Consider the following 25,000-nt stretch of genomic DNA (forward strand, 5'->3'; position numbering starts at 1 on the left):
ATAAATAAACAAACGTACTTTCTGAGCCGAGCGTTCGAAACCTTTCACCAAAATAAATCACTAACTAAATAAAAACAAACAAAAAAACAAAACCCAGCTTATCTAAACATACAAACCACATTCAAAATTAAACAAAATACCCGCGGACAAAGAAAACACACAAACATTAACAAGAATCACGAAAAAAATACAAACTATTCACTCGAAGTCAACGTCACATCACCAACTCGAACGCAACATCATAGAGCAAGACGTGTTTGAAACTCTGCAACAAAAACAAAAACAAAAAAAATAAATCAAACAAAACATTGAAAAAAATCATAATCACAAGAAAACCAATAAACAAACCCTCACAAACAAAGCAAACCTAATAAATATGACAAAATACAACAAAAATAAATAAATAAATAAAAAAAAACATTAACCCAAAGCCAAAGTCAGAAGCAACAACTCGAACACAATGGCAGAATGTTAACAAAGCTTCCCGCTATTTAGCGCGTGAAAGAGTAGACACAAGGAAAGCATTAAAGATAATTCACACCCATTTTGCGACGCTCGTGGGCAGCGTGGGGCGGGGGCCGGGCGAGGGGCGGGCGGAGGGAGGCTGTGGGGCGCGAAAACACGTGTGTTTTCGCAGAGTTAAGAGGAGGGAAGAAATATGGTGGACACGATTCCCTATTGAGACTTCGAGAGAGAGAGAGAGAGAGAGAGAGAGAGAGAGAGAGAGAGAGAGAGAGAGAGAGAGAGAGAGAGAGAGAGAAGAAAAGGGAAATAAGAAAGAATACAGATGAAAATGATATACGGAGAGAACATAAGAACATAAGAAATAAGGGAAGCTGCAAGAAGCGACCAGGCTTACACGTGGCAGTCCCTGTATGAAACACACCTACCTATTTCCATCTGCTATCCCCATCCATAAACTTGTCTAATCTTCTCTTAAAGCTCTCTAGTGTCCTAGCACTAACTACATGATTACTGAGTCCGTTCCACTCATCTACCACTCTATTTGAGAACCAATTTTTTCCTATCTCCTTCCTAAACCTAAATTTTTCAAGCTTGAACCCGTTATTTCTTGTTCTACCCTGGTTGCTGATCCTAAGAATTTTGCTTACATCTCCCTTGTTATAACCCTTATACCACTTAAAGACTTCTATCAGGTCCCCTCTTAACCTACGTCTCTCTAGAGAATGTAAATTTAACCGCTTCAACCTCGCTTCGTAAGGAATACTCCTCATCCCCTGTATCCTTTTAGTCATTCTCCTCTGTACTGATTCTAATAGACCTATATCTTTCCTGTAATGTGGGGACCAGAACTGCACAGCGTAGTCTAGATGAGGTCTGACCAGCGCCAAGTATAACTTTAATATTACTTCCGGCCTTCTACTTTTAACACTCCTAAAAATGAATCCTAGTACCCTATTTGCCTTGTTTCTGGCTTCTATGCATTGTTTCCCTAGACGGAGTTCAGAGCTAACTATAACTCCTAAATCTTTCTCGTACCCTGTACCTACCAGAGTTTGGGTGTTTAATGTGTACCTATTGTGTGGGTTTCCTCTACCTACGCTAAGCACTTTGCATTTATTGATATTAAATTGCATTTGCCATCTATCCGTCCATTCATTCATTCTATCTCCATTCATTCATTCTATCAAGAGAGAGAGAGAGAGAGAGATTCTATCAAGAGAGAGAGAGAGAGAGAGAGAGAGAGAGAGAGAGAGAGAGAGAGAGAGAGAGAGAGAGAGAGAGAGAGATAAGGAAGAAAAGGGAAATAAAGAATACAGATGAAAATGATATACGGAGAGAGAGAGAGAGAGAGAGAGAGAGAGAGAGAGAGAGAGAGAGAGAGAGAGAGAGAGAGAGAGAGAGAGAGAACAGTAACGGTAGGGGAATAACGATAGTAGTAGTAGTAGTAATAGCATTCATAGTAGTACAACAACAACAATAACAGCAACAAAAACAATAACAACATCAATAATATACTAATAAGAAAAAGAACAGAGAGAGAGAGAGAGAGAGAGAGAGAGAGAGAGAGAGAGAGAGAGAGAGAGAGAGAGAGAGAGAGAGAGAGAGAGAGAGAGAGATAACAGTAACGGTAGGGGAATAACGATAGTAGTAGTAGTAATCGCATTCATAGTAGTACAACAACAATAACAACAACAAAAACAACAATAATAACAACAACAACATCATCATAATTATACTAAAAAGAAAAAGAACAGAGAGAGAGAGAGAGAGAGAGAGAGGGGGATGAGTAAGACAGTGTTGCCACTCCTATACCAATCCTCCCCGACCCCTCACTGTTGCCAGACTGATCCTGACACCTTGACAAGGTGACAAATCCACCAGCAGTCATGTTTCTGTGTTGGATGGCTGCCATTGCGAAACATATTAAAGCAGAGAGGGAGCAGAAAATATTTGAGAAACAGTATTCGAATGTACCGTCAACGTCGCCGCCCACGAAGCACGACCATCGGAGCGGCGGGCGGAGTCCTGCTGGCGTACATACTTATTAAGAAGGGGCGTCCGCTAACTAGTCAAGTCACCTCCGCTAGTGGGCTCACGTCACCCTCAGGAGAATATCTGACTTACGTTCATGCAGGAAGGAAGTCACTCGCTCATTACTTAATTCCCGACGCAAATGAGAGAGAGAGAGAGAGAGAGAGAGAGAGAGAGAGAGAGAGAGAGAGAGAGAGAGAGAGAGAGAGAGAGAGAGAGGGAAAATGGTTGAAAACGTCTTTAACTTGAAGGGGAACGAATGGGAAAGTTGCTTAATTTGGACGCGACGGACAGCAGGAGCGACAGGCGGCGGTGAAAAGTAGAGACAAAAGGGTGAAAAGGCACGTTCAAGGACTGGGCACGTTTGGGGGAAGGAAACGAAGTGAACGATAATTTTTTTTGTTTTCTTTTTTTTTCAGCAACATGTGCCTGTGGTGTTGCGTGCTCGTCTCCCTTCACTGCGCTGGGATGTTGCACGGTGGAGAGAGAGAGAGAGAGAGAGAGAAAGAGAGAGAGAGAGAGAGAGACCCTTATACACGCTCCACATACTTGCACATTAACACTTTGCTCTCGATACAATCTAGCAACGCGTGTTTACCATTTTCACTTATCCAGGTGTGTAATCGGACAGGTAATGGCAAGGGTGATTTTTTTGTATCCAATATGGTCGGTAGGTATACAGCATCACTATACTGTACGCTACATTACCCTCTGCTCCTCCCTGCTTCTCCCTGGTCCTCTACACGTGCCCCCCTTGTAATGCCGTGGTCACATACTCTACCTGCTTCGTCACGGTACTCAGCTTTTCTCTTTTCTGTAGCAGCTTAAGTGACACTGTTCTGTTGGTGCCGGAATGAAGACAAACACTCGGGTAACGTTTTTTTTTTTTTTAACTCTCTCTCTCTCTCCTCTCTCTCTCTCTCTCTCTCTCTCTCTCTCTCTCTCTCAAATTAACCAGACAGCAAGACATCAATAAAGAGAGGTAACTTTCTCAGAGGTCGTCGCTGCGAGGGTGTGAACTTCACACAGTGGCAGGAAATAGCTTGCTCCATCAGTGGCTGCAGTGTTTGTGAGGCCGCGACAAATGTCACATTAGAAGGACAACTTGCGCCAGACCTCTGCCTTCCAAACAAATTAAATCACGAAATATTACTGTCCACGTCCTCGGAATTCATGTCACGAGTGTTCTTTCATGTCAATTGAAGGAAAACTATACAGAGGCAACACGACCAAAACACATTTGAAATGAATTTCTGGGATATGTTTTATGGTTTTTACAATTGAAGAACACGTACAAAGAGAGCCCATAGAAACAGTAAGCGGGTTACATAATTTTTCAGTCCTTCCTTGAACTCCCGTTTTCTGTTCGTCTCACTTCCCTGTTAGCAGTTCTTCCCTTCATGTCTCGGAATTCTGCACCAATCCTCAACAGCCTTTCTCCTTTATTCTTTTAACATTCCTTCTCCCCGTAAGTCAAATTCTGAACGCTTGAGTAGCACCATTTTTCATTCCTGTCCTTTCGTCTTTTCCTCATCCAGTTATTCTTGGCCAACACTCTGTGACTCTCTCTTATCTCTCCTTCATCTCGTCTCACTCTATATTTTTCACAGTTGTCAGTTCGTGCTCAGGTCATGTTGCCTCTTGATTGTCCTAACCTGCCTCTGTTTCTTACCTTCCGTCTCTTACTCAGCAGTGCACGCTGCCTTAGTATTCCAATAAGTGAGTTAAAAACGTCTAGCCTTTTTCCTCGTTAATATGGTGATTCACACCATTACTCCCCTTGAAATCCATTGTACTCGCGTCCTGGCCTGAAAATTACCCGATCCACTGCAGAGATAGCATGTGCTCGCGCGCCAACACGCCGCTTGACGCATATTCTTGGTGTTTTCTCTAAAATGGTTTGTTTTGTTGCTGATACACTATTACCCCGGCGCCATGCGTGACGCTCCCTCACCGCAGAGTAGTGGTCCTCTGCCTGGTTCTGTAACGTCACGGATTATTTCAGGTTCAATGAGGCTGCAAGAAACACTGCACCATTCTACCGCGTTGTTTCTCAGTTAAATTTCTCGATTGTGTGATTCCATTCTCAATTGCTTGGTAACACGGACAACCTCAAGACAATGTCAAGATACAAAACAGTAGATGAGAAGGGTCAACTTTTTTTTTTAGTTTGTAATCAGGATGAGGTTTTGTATCAGTCTTGAGGAATGAAAGTCCGAGAGACCGAAGAGTCCTGCCGAAAAAGGAAAAGAAAGGAAGGTGGGAAGTGAAAGAAATGACTCTCTTAAGGCAAGACCGGAAACACCAAAGATCTCCTGCAAGTGAAGAATGAAAGAAAGCCTGACGTGAATGACCAGAGAGAGAGAGAGAGAGAGAGAGAGAGAGAGAGAGAGAGAGAGAGAGAGAGAGAGAGAGAGAGAGAGAGAGAGAGAGAGAGCTGAAAACATCAATTTAAAAAAATCTCACGGTGAGAAAATCAGGAAAACGGAGAATCTTTTTTTCTTTTCACACAGGAAGAGATGAAAGTGTGGATGGAGGGAGGGGGTGAGGTTCAGCACTTTGCATTATCTTCATCCGATTAAGTTAAAACCTGCGCCTCATTTCAGTATCCACCTGCCTCACTCCAGCCCTGTCCTCCTGTGCACCCCCCTCGCGTCACAGTACAACCTGCCACTCACTGTGCTTGAACCTTACACCCAAACTTTCCTCCTCCATCCCAACTCTTACCTGTGCTCCTTCCGTTCTCTCTTCCTATTCCTTCTCATTTTCCACTTCCTTCCATTCCCTTAATTATGCTCCCTTCTCCTTTCCCTCCTGCAATTTAAGTCTTAACGTAATCTTGTATGATATCCACCTCCCCCCCTCCCGGAAAATTAATTGTAATCCACCTTCTCAGCTAAAAGGGCTTAAGCTCGTCTATAAAGTTAAGACGCTAATAACCACTAATAACCTCCCACTGTGAAGACTGATGACACGTGCCGGGACGTTACGATCTTCCTGTCATTACCACCACGAATATCTCCATTTACTCGTACATATTGTGTGTCTTCTGTCCTGTTTTTTGTGTGTTTTGTCTGTGCATCTGCCTGTTTGTCTCTATCTCCGGCTCCTCTTTTGTCCGTGTGTTATCTTCGTTCCCGTGTTGAGAGTATTGTGGCCATTATTGTTATACTAGTTGCTGTAAAGAATGTTGTTAAGAATCAGTCCGTTCTTTTCCCCGTATGTTATTTCTGATCATTTGTTCCGAGTATTATTATGCAGAGTATTGTGGAAAATGCATTACTGATCTATCTACATATCTGTCTATCTATTAATCTATCGCTCTCTTTGATTGTTCGTCTGTCTATCTGTATAAATCTACCTACCTATCTATTTATCTGTCTATCTATTCATTTGTGTTTGTGTTACTGAGGATAATTTCTCTCTCTCTTTCCAGTCAGAACAAGCGAAAAGGGAAGTTCAGTGCATAAAAAAGAGATAATTAGGTACAAGTGCCTGAAAACTGATGATGAGCAGCGGAGTTTGCATCGCTGAGGTGAGGCTGTACTGATCTGTTTGTCTTTATACGCATTGATGTCTGATACCGTTTAATTCATATGAATAAAAACAAAGCGCACTACATATCATTACGAATTATAACTCGTAAAGAGGCTCTAAGCGACATGCACAACATTCTTTGAGCGCGAGGCGTGGCAGCGGCATCAACACCGATAACTTTGTCTGTTTTCACCTTTAAAACAAAGTAAATATAAAGAAAACACAATTTGCCTTCACAGAACCTGTCAACGCAACGTTTATACAATGAAGAAAGAAAGGCAGATTTTTTCCCCCTTTTTTATTTAGTTTTGTATGTGTGTCTGTGAGTATTTTGTATCCATGCAAAGGAGCGTTCTCTTCTTATTTATTCTCGTGTTATTGCCTGACTCGCTTAATCAACACACACACACACACACACACACAGGGAAGGTTGTGCTCAGACCATATTTTTTACAACTTAATGAAGGAACATACGACCGCAATGTACGGCCTCCACCAATGTCAGTGCTTGCCAAACACGTGGCTGCGAGTGACTGCAGTGCATTGCTTCGTGCTGCTTTTGTTTACAGTACTTGTCCACTGGTGTAATTGCTTCGTATTTATTTATTTATTTATCTTTTTCCGATCAAGTGTATGAGGTCAAGTGTGACGATCGAGGCGCTCTGCCATCTATATGCCGTGAGGTAGTCATTTCTGGTTGACATGGTGACGGGAACTCAGTGTGGACTCTTTTCCTGCGTGGTGCACTGCTGCCAGTAAGAAAATAAGGTACTACATGAACACTTAGCCAGTAACAAGCTGCTACCCGTGGGCTGCAGTGCTCAATGTAATTGTAGTCGGATACACAGGAAATTAATACGTGTAAATGGAAATAGTCTGCGTGAAGATCTTATTCTGAAACACTTTGCTCTCTCATTACGATCATTTTCAAAGGCCACAGAGATGATTGGCCGAGTTCTCAAGAGTGATTCTCCTGTTAATAGTGTAGACATCGTTAATCTGTCACTACAGCCATAAACAAAAACCTTGCAACCTGTGCCATTTCAACTAGAACCTTCTGAAAGTAGTGGAGGTGTGGCGGAGAGGTTTCACAATGCGGTCTTAAAAGTCTCCGGGTAAAGGGAGTTCCTGAGTATACGAGGAGAACATGTGGTATTATAACAATCTTATATCTAGCTACTGGGTTCACGTTATCTATTACTGTTTTCATTACTGAATACACAACAAGTGCATCCGTGTAAGTGAAATTTGTCTGAGTAATTCACCAGGTAAAGTGTTGCTGAGTATTAAAAATAGCCAGTCCTGAGCGTGCATGGCAAGGCGTGGCCGGCGTGAGGTAACAGTTATACTTGGCGCTGGTCAGACCTCATCTAGACTACGCTGTGCAGTTCTGGTCCCCACATTACAGGAAAGATATAGGTCTATTAGAATCAGTACAGAGGAGAATGACTAAAAGGATACAGGGGATGAGGAGTATTCCTTACGAAGCGAGGTTGAAGCGGTTAAATTTACATTCTCTAGAGAGACGTAGGTTAAGAGGGGACCTGATAGAAGTCTTTAAGTGGTATAAGGGTTATAACAAGGGAGATGTAAGCAAAATTCTTAGGATCAGCAACCAGGGTAGAACAAGAAATAACGGGTTCAAGCTTGAAAAATTTAGGTTTAGGAAGGAGATAGGAAAAAATTGGTTCTCAAATAGAGTGGTAGATGAGTGGAACGGACTCAGTAATCATGTAGTTAGTGCTAGGACACTAGAGAGCTTTAAGAGAAGATTAGACAAGTTTATGGATGGGGATAGCAGATGGAAATAGGTAGGTGTGTTTCATACAGGGACTGCCACGTGTAAGCCTGGTCGCTTCTTGCAGCTTCCCTTATTTCTTATGTTCTTATGTTACTGTCCATTACGCTGCTGCTGTGGTGGACGGTGATCGTTTTTGTGAATGAATAATAAGGTATTTCACACACACACACACACATACACACACACACAAAAAAAAAAAAAAAAATCTAGTTATAAATTAAAAGAATTGTAATGCACAAAATCTGGAGAGATTATTATGTAAGGGTGCCTGAAACCTGATGACGTGCGGTGGAGTGTGCGTCGCTGAGGTGAGGTTGTATTGCACCACACTTTGCTTATTTTGTGAATAACGCATCAGTGTGCAGTAAAGTTTAGTTTATGATGGAAATTAAAAAGAAAGCACTCGTATACATTATGAAATATAACTCGTAATGACGCTCAACGCAATATGCATAACATTCTCCCCGCGCCAGGAAAATAGAGTGGCGATATTTCACGTGTGTGGCGTTACGCTGAAATAACTAAATGAAGCCCAAATATAAGGTACCTTTATGAATGCCGTGCGGAGCGGACTGACGGCAGGATAACAGAGTATATTGCGGTATTTATTAAAAGAAATAATGCCGCGCGTCAGTCATTTAACAAGTCCTGGTTTACATTCATCCCACAAAAAATCTGATATTTGATTCTGCAAAGTGTTGTTGTTGGTGGTGGTGGTGGGAAGGTAGGATGACGTCAACTCAGGTCTCGCAGTGAGAGTGAAGCCTGGTTCAAACACACACACACACACACACACACACACGCTACTACCATGTCTTGAACAACTTGAGTGAAGGAAAAGAAGAACGGTAAGCACAATATTTTACCTTTTACCAATGAATGAGTGTTTAACTCCCTAAAGTATGAGTGACTGTCATATTTCTGTGTTTTATCACTTTTTACTTGTCGTCGTCCGTTATTGCCTCGGGTTACGTGGTGACTTTTCTCTTCCAGATGTGCTGCCAATGACCAGGAAACTCATGGCTCAAGGAATAAACATCGCGAGGTGTTTCCGCCGCCTACACGCAACAAGGCAAAGTAGCAGCCCTCTATCGACAGTCTTACTAACTACAATCTTTTTTTTTTTTTATGTAGGAGAGACACTGGCTAAGGGCAACAAAAATCCAATAAATAAAAAAAAAGCCCAGTGAGATGTCAGTTCCAGAAACGGTGATTTCTGGTGATTTCTTAACTATACAATGTAACAGCCCCTTCTATCGGCAAGCTTTCCATATATTTTGTCAGCTGCACTATGGATGTTTATTATTATTATTATTATCGGTGAAGCAGCTTATGACAACATACTCCTGAGAAATTTTCCATGTGTTCCTATGCTCATGTTTTCAAACACTGACTTAGCTAATTATGAACCATAAATGTAACTTAAGACGCAGCTGCAAGACTGCCATGACTCTCACACGCACACAAGAAGATGCAGATAATCCTTACTAACAATCGAATTAGGAAACATCAGGTGGGCTAAACATCCGGACCACAGCCACGCCACTCACCTCAGCAAACCCAGCGTCGTTTCCTGCGTCCGTGAAGCGCACATCACAAACAGCGGAGATTTAAGGGCAGGGTTTCTTTGCGTACGTTCCTCCAAACTACCACCACCACCACCACTGCCACCAATGATAACACAAATCACTCTCCCTCTCTCTCTTCTTCCCTCCTCATCCTGGCAGCAATTAAATGAGAAACCCTCGTTTGTCCAATATATCGTAGTGTATCGCCCAGTCAGCTTTGAGAGCCCGTAAGCTGGGGTCTTGTGCATAGTAGTGTTAATATGAAGTGGAAAGGTTGAAAACGAAATATCATTCCAATGAAAGCTGATGCAAAGAGTCACTCGGCGCTGTTGCAAAGAGGGAACTTCCGCCACAACGCCGCATCATTTTTATTTGTTTTTTGTCCTTTGACTTTGTAGGTCCTCTACAGTTATAAATTGAATGCATGCAATAGTTTTCTTCCATGAATGACGGTGAGGTATTTCAAACTGATAAAATACTTCACTCAAACTGATAAATTACTTCACTTAATTGTAATCGAGTTTAACGTTAATTTAAAGTGCCATAGATGAACCGCGAAACGCTGCGTAATCAATAAAACCTTCAGACCCTGCGCTTATGTTTACGAGAGAAAGGAGAACATTTAAAAGCACTGACGCGAATATAAAGAGAATTGTTACCATGAAAATATAAAGTTTCCACATTCATTAACACTACGCCAGCTGTGCCAGAGTTGTTGAGTGCAAGACAACAGGTATAACATACACTAAGTATGTAGCAGTATATGACAACCGTGTGCTGTGTCGCGAGCACAAATACATGTTACAGTCATGGGTTACGTTATCACACGGTCACTCTTGTTTTTAATTGGAACTTGGAACTGAAGCGTACCACGTTGTTCGTATGCTAACAGTGAAAGCTCTTTTTAACGCAAAATTAAAGGAAATGTTTCTCATACCGCATTCTCCAAAATTTGCGGAAAACTAAACAGCACATATCACAGTACATCAACAAGCCTACGACACTCCCCGCTGGTACCGCTGCTGCTGCTGCCGCTAAGTAGCGAAACGACCCCACGCGCCTCCAAGCCTGACTCGGAGCATGTTTCAGTAGTGTTCGCTGCTCATTAGTTCGGAAGGCAAGGAGTGGGGACGTAGGTAGTGCTCAGGCTCTCTCTCTCTCTCTCTCTAAAAAAAAAAAAAAAATATTCACCTTCATTCCCTCCGGTATTCACCTTCACTCTTCCCAGAGCTCCATTCACTGAGTGAGTGGCTGCGTGATGACTCGTCCTCTCAATGGATGGACCAAAAAAGAAGGGGAGTGTAAAAATAAGTCCACCGAAAATGACTTTCAAGATTGTGTGACTCGACAGTTTCGTAGTAAGGTGTTCTTGTTGAATCTATGCAAACACGACTATTTAATTTTTGTAACACTAATACCTGGTGACCTTGACCTGCATCTGGTAAGCACCACCACCTACACACACTGACACCCCTCGCCCCACTCACCTATACGTGTTCTCTCCCTCACGTGACAAAGTGACGGAATGGATGCACTGTACGGAGGGCGGACTCATCCCAGGTACGAGAACGCAGGGAACAAGCGAGTCTCTGTGCATATCTTCGTTGAAGCTCTAAATATCATGTAGAAGATTACAGAAATTTATGGATTGGGATGATAAGTGAAAATACAAGTAGGTAGGTGTGTTTCATAGAGGGACTGTCACGTGTAGGCCTTGTACATTCTCTTATTTTCTTTTGATATGTTCTTCTCTCTCTCTCTCTCTCTCTCTCTCTCTCTCTCTCTCTCTCTCTCTCTCTCTCTCTCTCTCTCTCTCTCTCAGTGAAGACTACACAATGGTGCAAAAAAGCCTCATGGTGTATCGCGTTGCATCATTAATTACTTCTCCAGGCAAAGGGATTTCACGTGGGAAAAAAAAAAGAAAAAAAAAAACGTTTGGAGAAATATATATATAAATGAGCAGAACGTCCAGCACTTTCACCACCGGCAGACAAGTGAGACCAAAGGATACGCGATGAAAACAATTGGAACAGTGATTACCAGCGACCTTTTTTTTTTTTTTGTGTTTTTACTTCTGATAAGGAAATGTATGTTCTCTGTCATGCGAAAAGAAAATGTAATAATTGGCCTGACTTAACCAGCGCGGGGAGCAAATAAACGAGTGCGAGTGTGTTAGTTAATTAATTAAATAAAGAAAAGCCAGTAAAGGTATGTGTGGGAGGCAGCAGGAGCTAAATTTATTAATAGGGAATATTTGACGAATAGAAGTGAACATATAGTGATATATCGATTTACACTGGGGGTCTTCATAGCAATAAGGGGTATTTAAAAAGGAATTATTGTATATAACGATGCCTTTCTTATTTTTCTTTTTAATCCTATACTTTAAAGGAAAACTTCACCATTCATTTTGCACATTATAACATTTTTTCCTTCACAGCTTTCCTCCAACTTTACAACAAAATTCTAACCTGGCGTCAGGGCAAAGAAGAACCAGCGTAAGGACATCTCTCATCCTCTGGCAAATCTCACCACTCGCCTCGCCTAAAGTGCAAGAGAAAGACAGACTCTATCTCTGTGGTGGACATCACTGCTCGCCTCCTCCAACACAGGCATGGGAGCATTTACGGCAATAACAAATCCAGGCTTATGGGAAGAAGACAATCTGATGCTATTGGTGATTCCAAAGTATGTGGGCGGCACGTGACATCATACTTCACTGTTTCATTACTACCACTATTACTACCACTGTTACTATCACCACCACCACTACCACCACCACCACCACCACCACCACACGCGGTCACCAGCCATCATTATCATACATCACTAACACACCCAAGGGACGGTTATTCCACTTCGCAAGGCTAGTAATTTTACCTGGGCTTCTAATTGGCTCCGTGACTCAAGGTGGCGCGTGACAGATACAACCGGACCTCCACGATTACTTTAATATTTTTCCGTCTCTTATTTCACTTTTCCCTGACAGCTGCAGAAGGTATTCATTTTGTTTCCTCAGACAGCTGTACAGGATATCCGTTTATTTTTATTTTCACACATATGCCTCCTCCTGCTGCCGCTCGGCGATAGACGGGCGAGAAAACTGTTCCATATCTCTTCAGGTTTTCGTTGAATGTTAGGAGATATTGTTGATGAGTTGCTTCATACGTCCCCGTGCAGTGAAGGGAGGTTAATTGAGTGGCTCTGCCAGATTAGTAGCTTCAGGAAGGCTTGTTGTGGAGGAATCCAGATGACGTCATCAGATATTTTGTCTAAACAACAATAATGAAAGGGACGAATATCGCACGCATAAATAAATACCTCGACTGATACCAGGAAATGGTAATGTGGCTTTCTTGTGATCACTGACACACACATACACACACACACACACACACACACACACACACACACACACACACACACACACACACACACACACATACACACACACAGAAGATATTACAAGCAGATGAGGGGTTGGAATTCACGCGATAGATAAGAACAGGACCTTACACACACACACACACACACACACACACACACACACACACACACACACACACACACACACACACACACACACACACACACACACGCACACACACACTAGTAATGTCCTTGAGTGTTATTTACCAGATTGAAGGTTGCTAAATGTAATGAGTAAGTAATTAGTGAGCAAAACAATGGTGTGTGTGTGTGTGTGTGTGTGTGTGTGTGTGTGTGTGTGTGTGTGTGTGTGTGTGTGTGTGTGTGTGTGTGTGTGTAAGGTCCTGTTCTTATCTATCGCGTGAATTCCAACTCCTCATCTGCTTGTAATATCTGACTGTCACAACTACAGCAAGTAATTTCACGATCGTGAGTAACATAAACATACACACAAATGCATAAATCAATAAACAAATACATGAATAACAAATACATTCAAACATACACATGCACAAACAGGAAAGCGGCCACAAAACAACAGTCCTCGCGCACACACGCACACCAGCCAGGCCAATGCAGCAACATCCTCGTTCCCCGCCCTCCAACCACACCACTAAACATCTTTTCTTTAGATATATCGGGGCGTAGAGGCGGGCTGGGAGCGTGGTGGGAGGGTCCCTTCGAGGTTGACCTTCTAACTCCTGGTGGCAGGACGAGAAATAGGTCTTGAATTGAGACTTTTACGAGACGTGTTTTGAACGAGTGTGCAGGCCACCCTTGTTTACTACCGCGTCACTGGCCGAGGCTGGAACGGAACGCGACTTTACAGGACACGCCAGTGGGAGAGGGAGAAGGGAGAGGGAGAGGGAAGGGAAAGTAATGAAATGGAGTCGTGAGGAAGAGGTCTTGTGGAAGGAAGGGACGTGCTAGACAGTTCTTTCTTCGCTACTGTTGCCATGACAGTGACAAACCTTCCTTTTTACTACCGATTTGTACCTTTGAAAAAAAAAAAAAAAAGGAAAGGAAAGAAAGACAAGACATAATTTCCTTTTCTACTGTTCTTCGGAGACTCGAGACTCATTAAAGAAAATATCCAGGGACACAATGAAAATAGATAAATAAAACGGTATCTCTTCTTTACAACTAGTATTGATTCAGCTCTTTTAGTATTCAGTTACTATAGGCTTCGTTAAGTAGAGCGGCCACCAAAACTAGTCTCTGATAAATACGTTATGTAGTACACTGCGTTGTGGTAAAATTTCACACAGATCGGCTTGGAACAGAGTAAAGATTAACTTCAGGAAACACATTAGAGTGCTGCAAAGACACTGAAAGGCATCTAGTCTCTGTGGCATAAATAGCGGCGCAGTACGACCTCGTTCTTACGGCAACAACAATGTTAGTGTAGCAATTAGAGCAACACTCACCCCAACCATGCTGCTCCTTTGCTCTTAACTCCTCGACGTCGGGTTAACCCAAGAGTACTGCAGTGTGGCTGCGGTTGTTGCATATGTACATTCCTCCACGTTGGCGCCTCCTCCCGGGCACACCACGCTGCATCTGTTTGTCCAATGGGAAGATTCTCTGTTGTCTCTGATTCGTTCGAAGGAAGGGAGTTAAAAGACATCATGAATGGAAGTCGGGAGAAAAATTATAAGTGACGAAATGAAATACGAGTGAGGAAAAGGTTACCAAAACAAAAGGAGAGAGGAGGTAAATATACAAAGAAAATTAAGAGAAGTGTATGATTAGAAAGGGAACAAACAAAGGACACCGAAAATTTCAAAACAAAGAGTGATAGAAAGAAAAGAAAGAAATAATTAATGAAACATGAAAAAGAAAGAAAGAAAGAAAGAAAGAGTGAAAGAAAGATAAAAACATATACAATTGTTGAAAACGGTGTCCTGCAAAACACACACACACACACACACACACAGACACTTATTACGTTAAGCATCATAGGAACATTAACGAAAATCCTCACATAAGAAAAAGAAAAAAAAATCTAAGCAAAGAAAAATAAAAAAAACAACGAAACACGCAACACAAGTAAATAAACACGGACGACAGGATGACAAAGAGAGAAGAAAAGAAGAAGAAAAAAACAAGATAGGCAAGGCAGGCTGTTAAAAATACTCTTGTATTTTTCTCAAGTTACAAAACTCCTTCAGATTTGTGGATTGTAACTCCTTCAGATTTGTGGAGAGTTGCGGGAGGCAGCGAGTGAGCGATGGCATTGTGGCCGCGTGAACACTTTGCATGAGGAAAACGTATGAAAAGCTGCTCGTCAGTATCCGTAATCGAGTCAGAGAGAGAGAGAGAGAGAGAGAGAGAGAGAGAGAGAGAGAGAGAGAGAGAGAGAGAGAGAGACCTTTTACTTTTCATGTTCCTGGATTGTTTTCTTTAGTGTTATTTCTCTTTGTCCTGCTCTTCCCTCTCACTCCTCTCTAACTCAAGTCTTCCCTTTAGTATGCTGTTTACCCTCTCTCTCTCTCTCTCTCTCTCTCTCTCTCTGTCTGTCTGTCTGTCTGTCTGTGTGTGTCATCGAACATGATCACACATTTATTCTCTCCTCATTCAAAGTATTTATTCTCTCCTCATTCAAAGTAATCTCGCCTTTAATAAGCCGCGCATTCCTTTCTGGTCTATATTTTCCCTTCTAGTTTTCCTTATGGCTCAATTTGTTTGCTTTTCCTCTAAGCTGTAGTCTTACCCCTCATGAATAGTTGCTGCTAAAATCATGAAGAACAACGACACCCACACACAACCACCCAGAGAGAGAGAGAGAGAGAGAGAGAGAGAGAGAGAGTGGATGTCCTCCCTCGCACCTCGATTATTTCACTCTGACGACCAGCTCTTTCACTCACTCCACTCTTCCCACAAACCCTTTATCCTCACCAACATTACATGCATTCTCCGCCTTCCTCGGACACCTGCTCCTCCTCTCTCACACCCCCTCACGCCGCGGGGCAGGTGGGGATCCTTTCAGCCCCAGCAGACTTCGGGGCCTGGAGTGGCGCGAGGTGTCGGGTGCAGCGTTGGTCGATGCAACAGCTGCTCTCTCACGCTTCACTCTATTAACACTGAAGCGTTTTAGGGGGAGGGAATGAAAAAAAAAGCGAAGAAGTGGCAAGTGTATGTGCCTGGTGGCTTCTCCTTGCCTTTCTTCTCACCTGGCGCTACGTGGAGAGGGAATGATCAAGACTAAATGATGAGGAAGCTACATTATGATAATTCCACCTTCCTGCTTTGATGTACTAAGTGCATTACGAAACTTATCATTATCAAACGTACACGTGCAGGTATTTACTCAGTTTTCTTAATGACAATAGTAGTGATGGTGGTGGTGATGATAATGAAGAGGACAGTGACTTAAGATCGAAGGTAGCACTATTAAGCGGAAGGGTGATAGAGGGATTGGCGGCATTTGTTTCAATACGAGTCGAAGCAGGAGGTTTACAGCAGGCGATTCACACACTGGCAACGCTGACTAGAGAACGTGGAAGTGGAGGGAGCTGTACATCACATGCAGTCATCAGGAAATAATCTGACAAGAAAAAAAAATGACCAACAACAACAACAAAATGAGAGAGAGAGAGAGAGAGAGAGAGAGAGAGAGAGAGAGAGAGAGAGAGAGAGAGAGAGAGAGAGAGAGAGAGAGAGAGAGAGAGAGAGAGAGTGTGTGTGTGTGTACAGAGACGCAAGATTGTTAATCCCTTCTGTCTCCAGGACGTCGCAGCAATATTAACTGGAAATGATCAACAAGAGAGCTGAGTACTCTAAGTTGCTTTGGAGAAGAATCTTAATAATAATAAAAAAAAAACAATGAAAAGATGATAAGAATTAGTCAACGAATTCCCTATACCATGATGAGATCCCCCACAAAGGAACGTGGCGTAAACAAAGCGTCGTGACATCTTTGAACAAGAGGAAACAACAGGAATATGATAAAATACAGGGAAAATTTCTGAACTCCCTCACGTCACAGCCGCAGAAGTCAGACTTACGCAGCTGCAGGGATAGTTTCTTCTTTTCAGTTTTAATATAGGATACTTTAAAACAGAAATTGAGCGCTGAGAGTGTTATAAATTATTCTTCTTTTATTTCTTAATATACGAATTAGAGTAGATTGAGAAAAAAAACACAAGGCAAATGACGTAGTTGTTGTGAGGTCTGTCAAAGTTATTTTTTTTAGCTCTCCTTCAATACAGAGACAGATGATAGAGAAGATGAAAAGTGTAGGATAACTTAATCATTTTATCTTTAACATAGAAAAAAAAAGGTATCAGAAATTCTGCTGAATGAAAGACAATCCTTTCACTTCATCTTCTTGATACGATACATTTAAAGCAGAAAAGAGTAGGTGATGTAGATGGCTAAAGGTGTTTCATATATTTACTAAATCAACACAGGAGGACCTCGCCAAGGCAACACCATCATCACCACCACCACCACCACCACCCTGTCACTGCTTCCTCTAACTTGGCATCAATACCACAAAGCCGCCACACACTCGATAATTACGTTCAGTTTCTCGCACAGTAAGATCTCACGGAAATTAGGTCGTCACTCGGATTTGACATTACGTTGTTCCCAATTCAAGGCAGGAACTCACTGTAAATAATTAATGTAAACCAGGATGCATGTAAACCTTACTTTACTTGCACACACACACACACACACACACACTGCCGGGTACAAAGGCCTGCCAGAATTGGTTGCTATTTCTTGCATCATCATCTAAACACGAACGAAACAGCACAATCTCGAACTGGTTGCGTGAAATAACTGAAAGTGTATTTGCCCAAACAAACTTCCCGCTCTTCCATTCCAGCAGAAATTCCTTGGAACTTCGCCAAAAAACTCTTTCGGCTGACTTTACCAACTCAAATTGCTTCACAGCTGAAAAGCTGAATTTTTTCACCCCACACTTTGCCACGCTGCGACTCACGACACGCGGGAACATACATAAACCAGGTCCTACTTTCCATACCCTTTAATACCTAGGCAGGGAAGATGTGATGTCACTTATATTGAACGCGTAAAGTGAAATGCTCACAGATTTAAAGCGATACTCAAAAGGTGAGTGACGTATGGCGATAGGGGAGCATCAGCAATGTGTGTGTGTGTGTGTGTGGGGGGGGCTATTTTTTTCTATGGGGTGACTAGGGGAAGGGAAACAAATCCTGACACGACAAGATTAAATAGCAATAAAAGGAAGCGAGAGAGAAACAGAATTTTCCTTGACGTGTGTGTGTGTGTGTGTGTGTGTGTGTGTGTGTGTGTGCGCGCGCGCGCGCGCGTAGTTAATTGAGTTACATTCAATTATGATTTGAATTTGAAATGACGCAAAAAATGCGCGAATTGGGATTGTATTGGAATTGAAAAATAAAGGATCAGCATGAACAGACGTGGAATTCATGCCAGTGAGATATGAATTTGTGGGAATAAAGGAAATAAAATGTAATTCATATTTGTTGTGGAGCATTTTCGAAGGAACAGAGATGTTGATTATAATGTAATATTGAGTTTGTCATGGCGCATAAGAAAAAAAAAATGAAAGTTCAAATAAGCTTTCTATTTGTGTTAAATTTCTGATAGTGTCTGGTGTGCAATCTGCGTTAAAACCAATAAAATGAAACAGAAAACAATTAGCTGAACTGAATCAAAATTGAAAAGCATGTGAATGAAACTGAATCTGAATTGAAGAGTCCAATTCAACCGGAAATGACTGGCGTATTTCGTTCTAAACTGCAGTTGAGCTGTACTGATAAAAATGCATTGATCCCAAGCATGAGAGAGAGAGAGAGAGAGAGAGAGAGAGAGAGAGAGAGAGAGAGAGAGAGAGAGAGAGAGAGAGAGAGAAACAGGACCGAAGTAGAACCAAGGAGAACCATCAAGACTGGGAAAGAATGAGAAATGTAATGCGGAAACAGAAGAGGAGAGGACAGAGTTACAGGAAGCTGGAGACAGAGAGACAGAGAAACAGTGGAAGAGAAAGGAATAGAAGGAGAAAAGTAAAGAGAAAGACGCTTGCAAGAAGAGGGAAAGAGAGAGAGAGAGAAGAGGGCATGAAGTGGCCTCAAACCTAGCTGGAAAAGAGGCTCACTGGACAACTTGAGCCGGCAATTGGACTGGACGGCGCTTGAGGGAGGGAAAAGTTGAGTCCGCAGCCTTCTTGAGAGTCCTTTAGCCTCCGCATTCGGCTCCTATCGGGGTAAACTTTTCGGTGTTCCTTATCACCTTCCAGCACACACACATGCGCCATCTCTCTCTCTCTCTCTCTCTGTCTACTGTCTGGCCTTTCTTTCTTTGCCTTTGTTTTTTTTCTTTTTAGTTTGTTTGTTTTTTCTGTGTGCCTGCCTCTATTTCTCCGCCTCAAACAAACCTAACCTAACCCCCTCACGTGTTGAACAATGCGTGTTCATCATCATATGTGCATGATTAAGCTGCTCCATAAGGAGCCACTATTGCTAACATTGATCAAAAAAATGCAAATGTTACGTATCTCAACATAATCCACCTAACCTAACCAAAACTGTTATTCTGCCAGGAGCTACTATTCAGTAATTATACTGTAGCAGGGAGTGAAACTTTTACAAAAGGAAACTAGAATATCAGTACACTGTCGCATGTCCACTCCCAAACAGCTACTGTTTGTGGAGGAAGTATTGTCAAGATTTCTTGCACACACACACACACACATACATTCATGCATACAGTATACCCTTTACAAATTAGGATTGCCATCACATCCATGGTTGCATGTAAGTGCAAGCTGATCTACAGTGTTCAACTTAGAAGAGTTGCCATGGTGTAAATTTTGTGCTGTGATTGCTACTAAATACTTTACTGACCATTGTTAGGAAATTTATTTTTCAGATTGTATGCAATTTACTTGTTTATTTAATTACTATTTATCTTATTTCTCAGCAAGGTGAGTGATAAGGATTCAGGTGTCCAATCTGAAAATTTGGTGTAGACAATCGTATACATAATCCACACCAGCAGTCTGAGAGTTGTTCAAGTATTAGTTCTGGTATTTATACTGTAGAGTTTTTAATAAAAACCTGGAAAGCAAAAAAATCAAGTAAATTTCTAAGTGACAAAGGATAGCAAGAGGAAAGAAAGTGTATGCAGTTAGTAAGCTGGAATAAATCAGTGAGTGATGAAAATGGTAAAGTGGCAGCACCTTAACATAACATGACAAAATAAGGGAAGCTGCAAGAAGCTGTAAGGGCTAAACATAGCAGTCCTTGCAAGAAACATTCCTATCCATTTCCACCTACCATCTTTGTCCTTAAATTTGTCTTCTAATCTTTTATAGTTTCCTAATGACCTGCTACTAACATTCTAATTACCGAGTCTGTTCCATTCATCTACCACCTTTATTGAGAACCAGTTCCTTCCTGCTTCTTTTCTAGATCAAACTTTATGAAGCTTGATCCCATTATTTCTTGATCTATTCTGATTACTAACACTTCGCTTACTCGCAGAGAATGGTGACGATGAATGAAATGACCAGAAGGACATACAGGAATAAAACAAATGGTACAAGATAATGATCTGCTGTGGTGCAAGTGGATGATCAATCAGGTGTGCTGAAAACTAGACAGGTTTATATTTTGTTTTCTGTCTTAAGTATTTAGTAATTTGATGTTTTACTTTTCTGAACCTTATTCTGTAGACCTTTGTTGTGGTAAACGATCTATTATTAATGTCCATATATTGAAGAACACTTCTTTTCTTGATAATCACTTATGATGTGGCCACAAACAAAATTCCTTCTTTCCGCTCTGTCCACTGTAAGTCCCTTGACATTGACACTCAACATTTACACTAGACATTCACACACTCAGTCTCTCATCATCCATTTTCTACATATGATAAAAATATCTCAAGATATTCCCCTTTTATACATGAAGCATATACATTTTTGCTGTGTTGGTAGCAGTTTTGTCATAAATTTTGTGGTCACTGCAAGTCCACATCCTTGTTCAAGATAGAGCATACTAAACCAGTGCTTATCTTCATCTTGTTTACTAGTTTCCAGATGGAAATTTGATGGTTCTGCATAACTGAAGTCAACACTTGGTTAATGGTCTTGTCATTTTGGCTTGTTGAGGGCCTGTAGGAGTGTGAATCATTCTTATGCAACATATTATCTTTGAACTGGTTGTACCACTCCTTTACTTGTGTGATCATGTGATGACCATGGTATTATTGCTGAATCTCTGCTGAGTCTTATGAATGTAGTTGACATTTGGGTATTGTCAAGCTTGTGACAAAACTTCATGTAATACTTCTGTTAAAGCCTTTGTTATTTTAAAATCCAAAGAGCACTAAATACACTCTCTCTTATAAGTGAGCTGCCAGTGACTGATACCCTTGAATGGAAAAAAATCACATGTGTACATGCATAAAGATATTCTATGCCTTCTCACCAGGAAAATTTCAATATAAAACTTTTTTATTTGATTTCATAATGGAATGATTACCAGATGAACAATTTTAAGTTGGACTTTGATTGAGTTGATAGATGCAATTGTACATCTGTATCATATTGGACAAAATTTGGATGTCTTGATTTTTATGATCATAGATTTAGTGCTCAATGAATTTATGTTCAACAAGTGCCACTTCTTAAAAATGTTCCCATATTCTTCATTCCCTGGCCATGTCTTGATTTTATATATTGTTTGAGTTTTACTCAAACAGCAACACCTTCACTGCATCTGTCTTCAAGTTAGGTTTTGTATATGAATTTGCAAACTAATCAATCCTGCAGCACTCAATCATTCTCACTCGGTAAGAGTCCATCATCAACACAGGCATAGGTACTCTCCACATTTTCCTCTTTCTCATCAATAATATTCCTGCATCTACTACTTCACTATTTCCTTCTTGACTCCAGTCATATACAGAATAACATTTTCTAGTTCAGGTCTAACTTTGAATATTTTTTTTATGTAATCTTCTACAACTTCCATGACTATATTTGTATCAGCATAGAAATTCTAGATTGCTTTCAGAAATGTTCTATCCACTGCATATGCTTGAAATACTTTATGTAAACCCTTCCTCTTAATTCTTCCACATACTATTCCTACACTCATGAATATAGCAGTGCAATGACCAGAAAAGATCCATGAATATAACATGCTAATCCTCAGTATACAGTTTGAAGTGACAAAGAAATAAACATATATAGTAATGAAATGTGACTTTAGTATTATGTTCATTTGCAGGTAGTAACCACATGAAAGATGGAGGAGTACAAGGTGCTGGAGGCAATAGGACAAGGTTCATTTGGAAGAGTGTTCCGAGGAAAATGCCTCCTTAGGGGGCAAATTGTAGCTCTCAAGTTTATTCCAAAAAGAAATAAAGTAGAAAGAGAATTAAAAAGTCTCCTGCAAGAATGTGAAATTCAAAGAGGTCTGGCACATCCAAATATTGTTCGTACAATTGACTCGTTTGAGACAGAAAATGAAGTTGTGGCTATTAGTGAGTATGTGCCTGGCCAACTTTTTCAACTTTTAGAGTCCAATGGTCCATTAAGAGAGGAAAGAGTTCAACAGATTGCTTGCAACTTAGTTTCAGCAATTTATTATTTGCATTCTCATAGAATTCTCCATAGAGACATAAGCCCCAAAACATTTTGCTCTCATCAACTAGTGAAGCAAAACTGTGACTTTGGATCCTCCAGAAAAATGTGCATCAATACCTATGTATTGACATCTGTTAAAGGCACTCCATTGTATATGGCACTTGAATTAATTGAGGAGAAACCTTATGATCACAATGCAGATTTGTGGTCCCTTGGGTGCATCCTTTATGAACCACTTCTTGGAAAGCCACCCTTTTGTACCACTTGTATAGTTCAGTTAATCAAAATGGTGAGAAGTGAACCAGTCATATGGCCGGGAGGATGGAGCAAGGATTGTTCCACTTTTTTACATGGACTCCTTGAGAAAGATCCAAGCAAAAGGCTCACATGGCCAGCTTTACTTGAGCATCCTTGGGTTCAGGAGGGAGTAGTGTTTGTTGAACATTCTCTGAATATAATGCCTCTCACTGATCCTTTGACAGTGTCTCAACACCAGCTAAAACAACAACAATGTAAAGAATTAGTAGAAAGAGCTGCTGGACAGTCAAGAGTGGCTGGCCAGTCTAACATTAGAAAGTTGTCTCTATATCAAAAGAAGTTTCACCACAAAGACTTGAATTGTCAACTTTGCAGGCTGATAGAGCAGTGGATGATGTATCTTTACCTCCTGCACCTGTAAGCTTTCCTCACCAGAATGAGAGAAAGAAAAGCATAGGAATTCCTCAAATAGATGGTGAAACCTTAAAAAAGTTACAAGCAGTTCATCTCCAAAGTGGCTCATGTCAAGAGGATCAAGGCTCAAGATCTCCATCTCCATATCAACAGCATTACAGAGGAAGAGAGAAAGTGATTCGAGTTTGTTTAGATATCTAGTTCAACTGATGCATCAGTTCAAAGCCTGAAACAGTGTGTACACACAGTGGAAGCTGATGTCCACATTAATGGATCCTCAAAGGAATCTGTTCCAGCAGCTGGACAAGATTATGAACCTGATGTTAAGAAGTGCAATTGGGGCATCAGTCAGGAAACTCAGCAGAATATCTCAGGAGCCAGGGTTCAAGGAAGAGGATGTCAAAGACTTTCAGACATATGGACCAGTACCTCTAGAAGATCGCAAAGATAGTATGGTCAGTTGCCTAGCAAATTCAATAGGTTCCTCTAGAAGGGGAAGCAGACTTTCCAATACAGTGTTAGAGTTAATGCAAGATGGAAGACCAAATGTGCCAAACATAAATGAGGAGAGTTATGCTCCATTTACTGAAGAAAGACTGTTGACTGTTATGAGTGGAAAGACTAGTAGTGCTGCAGTGTTTACTCTTCACAGTTTCAATTTTGAAGACACACCAATTGAAACAGAGGAATGGTGTCAGTTTATTGATAAATCATTGGCAGATGTACTTGATGGAAATTGTAGCATATTTCTTGAACAAACAGAATTGTCCATTTTTGTTTCTTCTTGGAGAAATCAAAACATGTTCGCTGCCAGTTATAAATAAACTTACAGCTTTGCTGTCGTTGTCCATGACTATGGATGATATGAAGAATAGTAAGGAAAGTGTGATTAAGGTGTATCTTGAGTGTAAACTGGTACCAAATTTAGTGTATTGTTGCAAACTGATATCACGGGTAGAAAACTATAAGCTAAAAAGAACAGTTGAATTTGATAAAGATCAGATCGATTCAGTGGGAAGTATTACTGCATTAATGTGCCATTTAGTGTATCTTGAAAAAGATTTTCTATTTTAGTTTTGCAACTGTGTTTGTGTATTAAATGCTTTTAACGTGATGAAAAGATCCTAAGCCTAGATAATGTGCTTCCAAGTTTAGTTGCAGACATGCTGGCAATACTGAATCACATCTTGAGAAAAACACCTGAGAGTCAAACAGTTGTGGGAAAGATCTTAGGTAGTGACACCACAGTTCTCTTGCTGCTGGGTACTCTTATTACCCACCCAGTACCTGTCGTGCGGGCAAGGCTGTGCACCCTCATCGGATATTTGGCCAAGTGCTGCCCTCAGGTGGCAAAGCTGTTTGAAGGTCAGCACAAACTTATAGGTGATTTAATCAATTTGGAAAGTGATCTTGTTCCTCAAGTGAGAAAAGCTACTTCTTTTGCAGTATCATGTTTACAATCATTCACAGAACTAATACCTGATGATTCATGCTCTTGATGTGACTACTAAATGCATGATTTAATCAATTTGGAAAGTGACCTTGTTCCTCAAGTGAGAAAAACTGCTTCTTTTGCAGTATCATGTTTACAGATCATTCACAGAACTAATACCTGATGATTCATGCTCTTGATGTGACTACTAAAATGCTCATTTCTCTATGATATGGGAACGGAGTGTTCTTGAAAAAGAGGCAGGAATGACAAAAATGAGAATTTGTGGCTGTTATTAGATTGGTAGTGTTCAGTAGAGATATATAACAGTAAGATTTACATTAATTTCACAACCACAAGCATTCCTTCACTCTAGTATAATAAGCCTCTGTGTGGGTAGAGGACTGATCCTCACTGACCACACTGTACTGCGGTCACTTGTTTAGCATGCCTCTGGT

The 25,000-nt window shown here is 41.1% G+C and overlaps 1 protein-coding gene and 1 long non-coding RNA gene across 4 annotated transcripts in view; one reads left to right on the top strand and one right to left on the bottom strand.

Moving 5' to 3' along the window:
- Positions 1 to 25,000, bottom strand: part of LOC135098914 (uncharacterized) — a 27,490-nt gene that overhangs the window by 153 nt on the left and 2,337 nt on the right. The window contains exons 2-3 of one of the 3 annotated variants that reach the window (XR_010267492.1): positions 14,259 to 14,391; positions 1 to 265 (exon numbers count right to left, since the gene is read on the bottom strand). The exon at positions 1 to 265 is cut by the window's left edge and continues 153 nt beyond it. This is a non-coding gene — a long non-coding RNA (uncharacterized LOC135098914). Of the gene's footprint in view, positions 266 to 6,321; positions 6,783 to 11,679; positions 13,637 to 14,258; positions 14,392 to 25,000 lie in introns of those variants that run through there. The other 2 variants (XR_010267491.1, XR_010267490.1) reach the window with 2 other exon arrangements.
- On the top strand, positions 20,326 to 23,570 carry LOC135098923 (serine/threonine-protein kinase 36-like). The gene is made up of 2 exons (XM_064001348.1): positions 20,326 to 20,427; positions 22,080 to 23,570. Exon 2 carries the CDS (start codon positions 22,098 to 22,100, stop codon positions 23,115 to 23,117), a length of 1,020 nt encoding a protein of 339 aa, XP_063857418.1. The 5' UTR covers positions 20,326 to 20,427; positions 22,080 to 22,097; the 3' UTR covers positions 23,118 to 23,570.

This window comes from Scylla paramamosain, unplaced genomic scaffold (genome assembly GCF_035594125.1).
Source record: "Scylla paramamosain isolate STU-SP2022 unplaced genomic scaffold, ASM3559412v1 Contig92, whole genome shotgun sequence".
Classification (NCBI taxonomy): domain Eukaryota; kingdom Metazoa; phylum Arthropoda; class Malacostraca; order Decapoda; family Portunidae; genus Scylla; species Scylla paramamosain.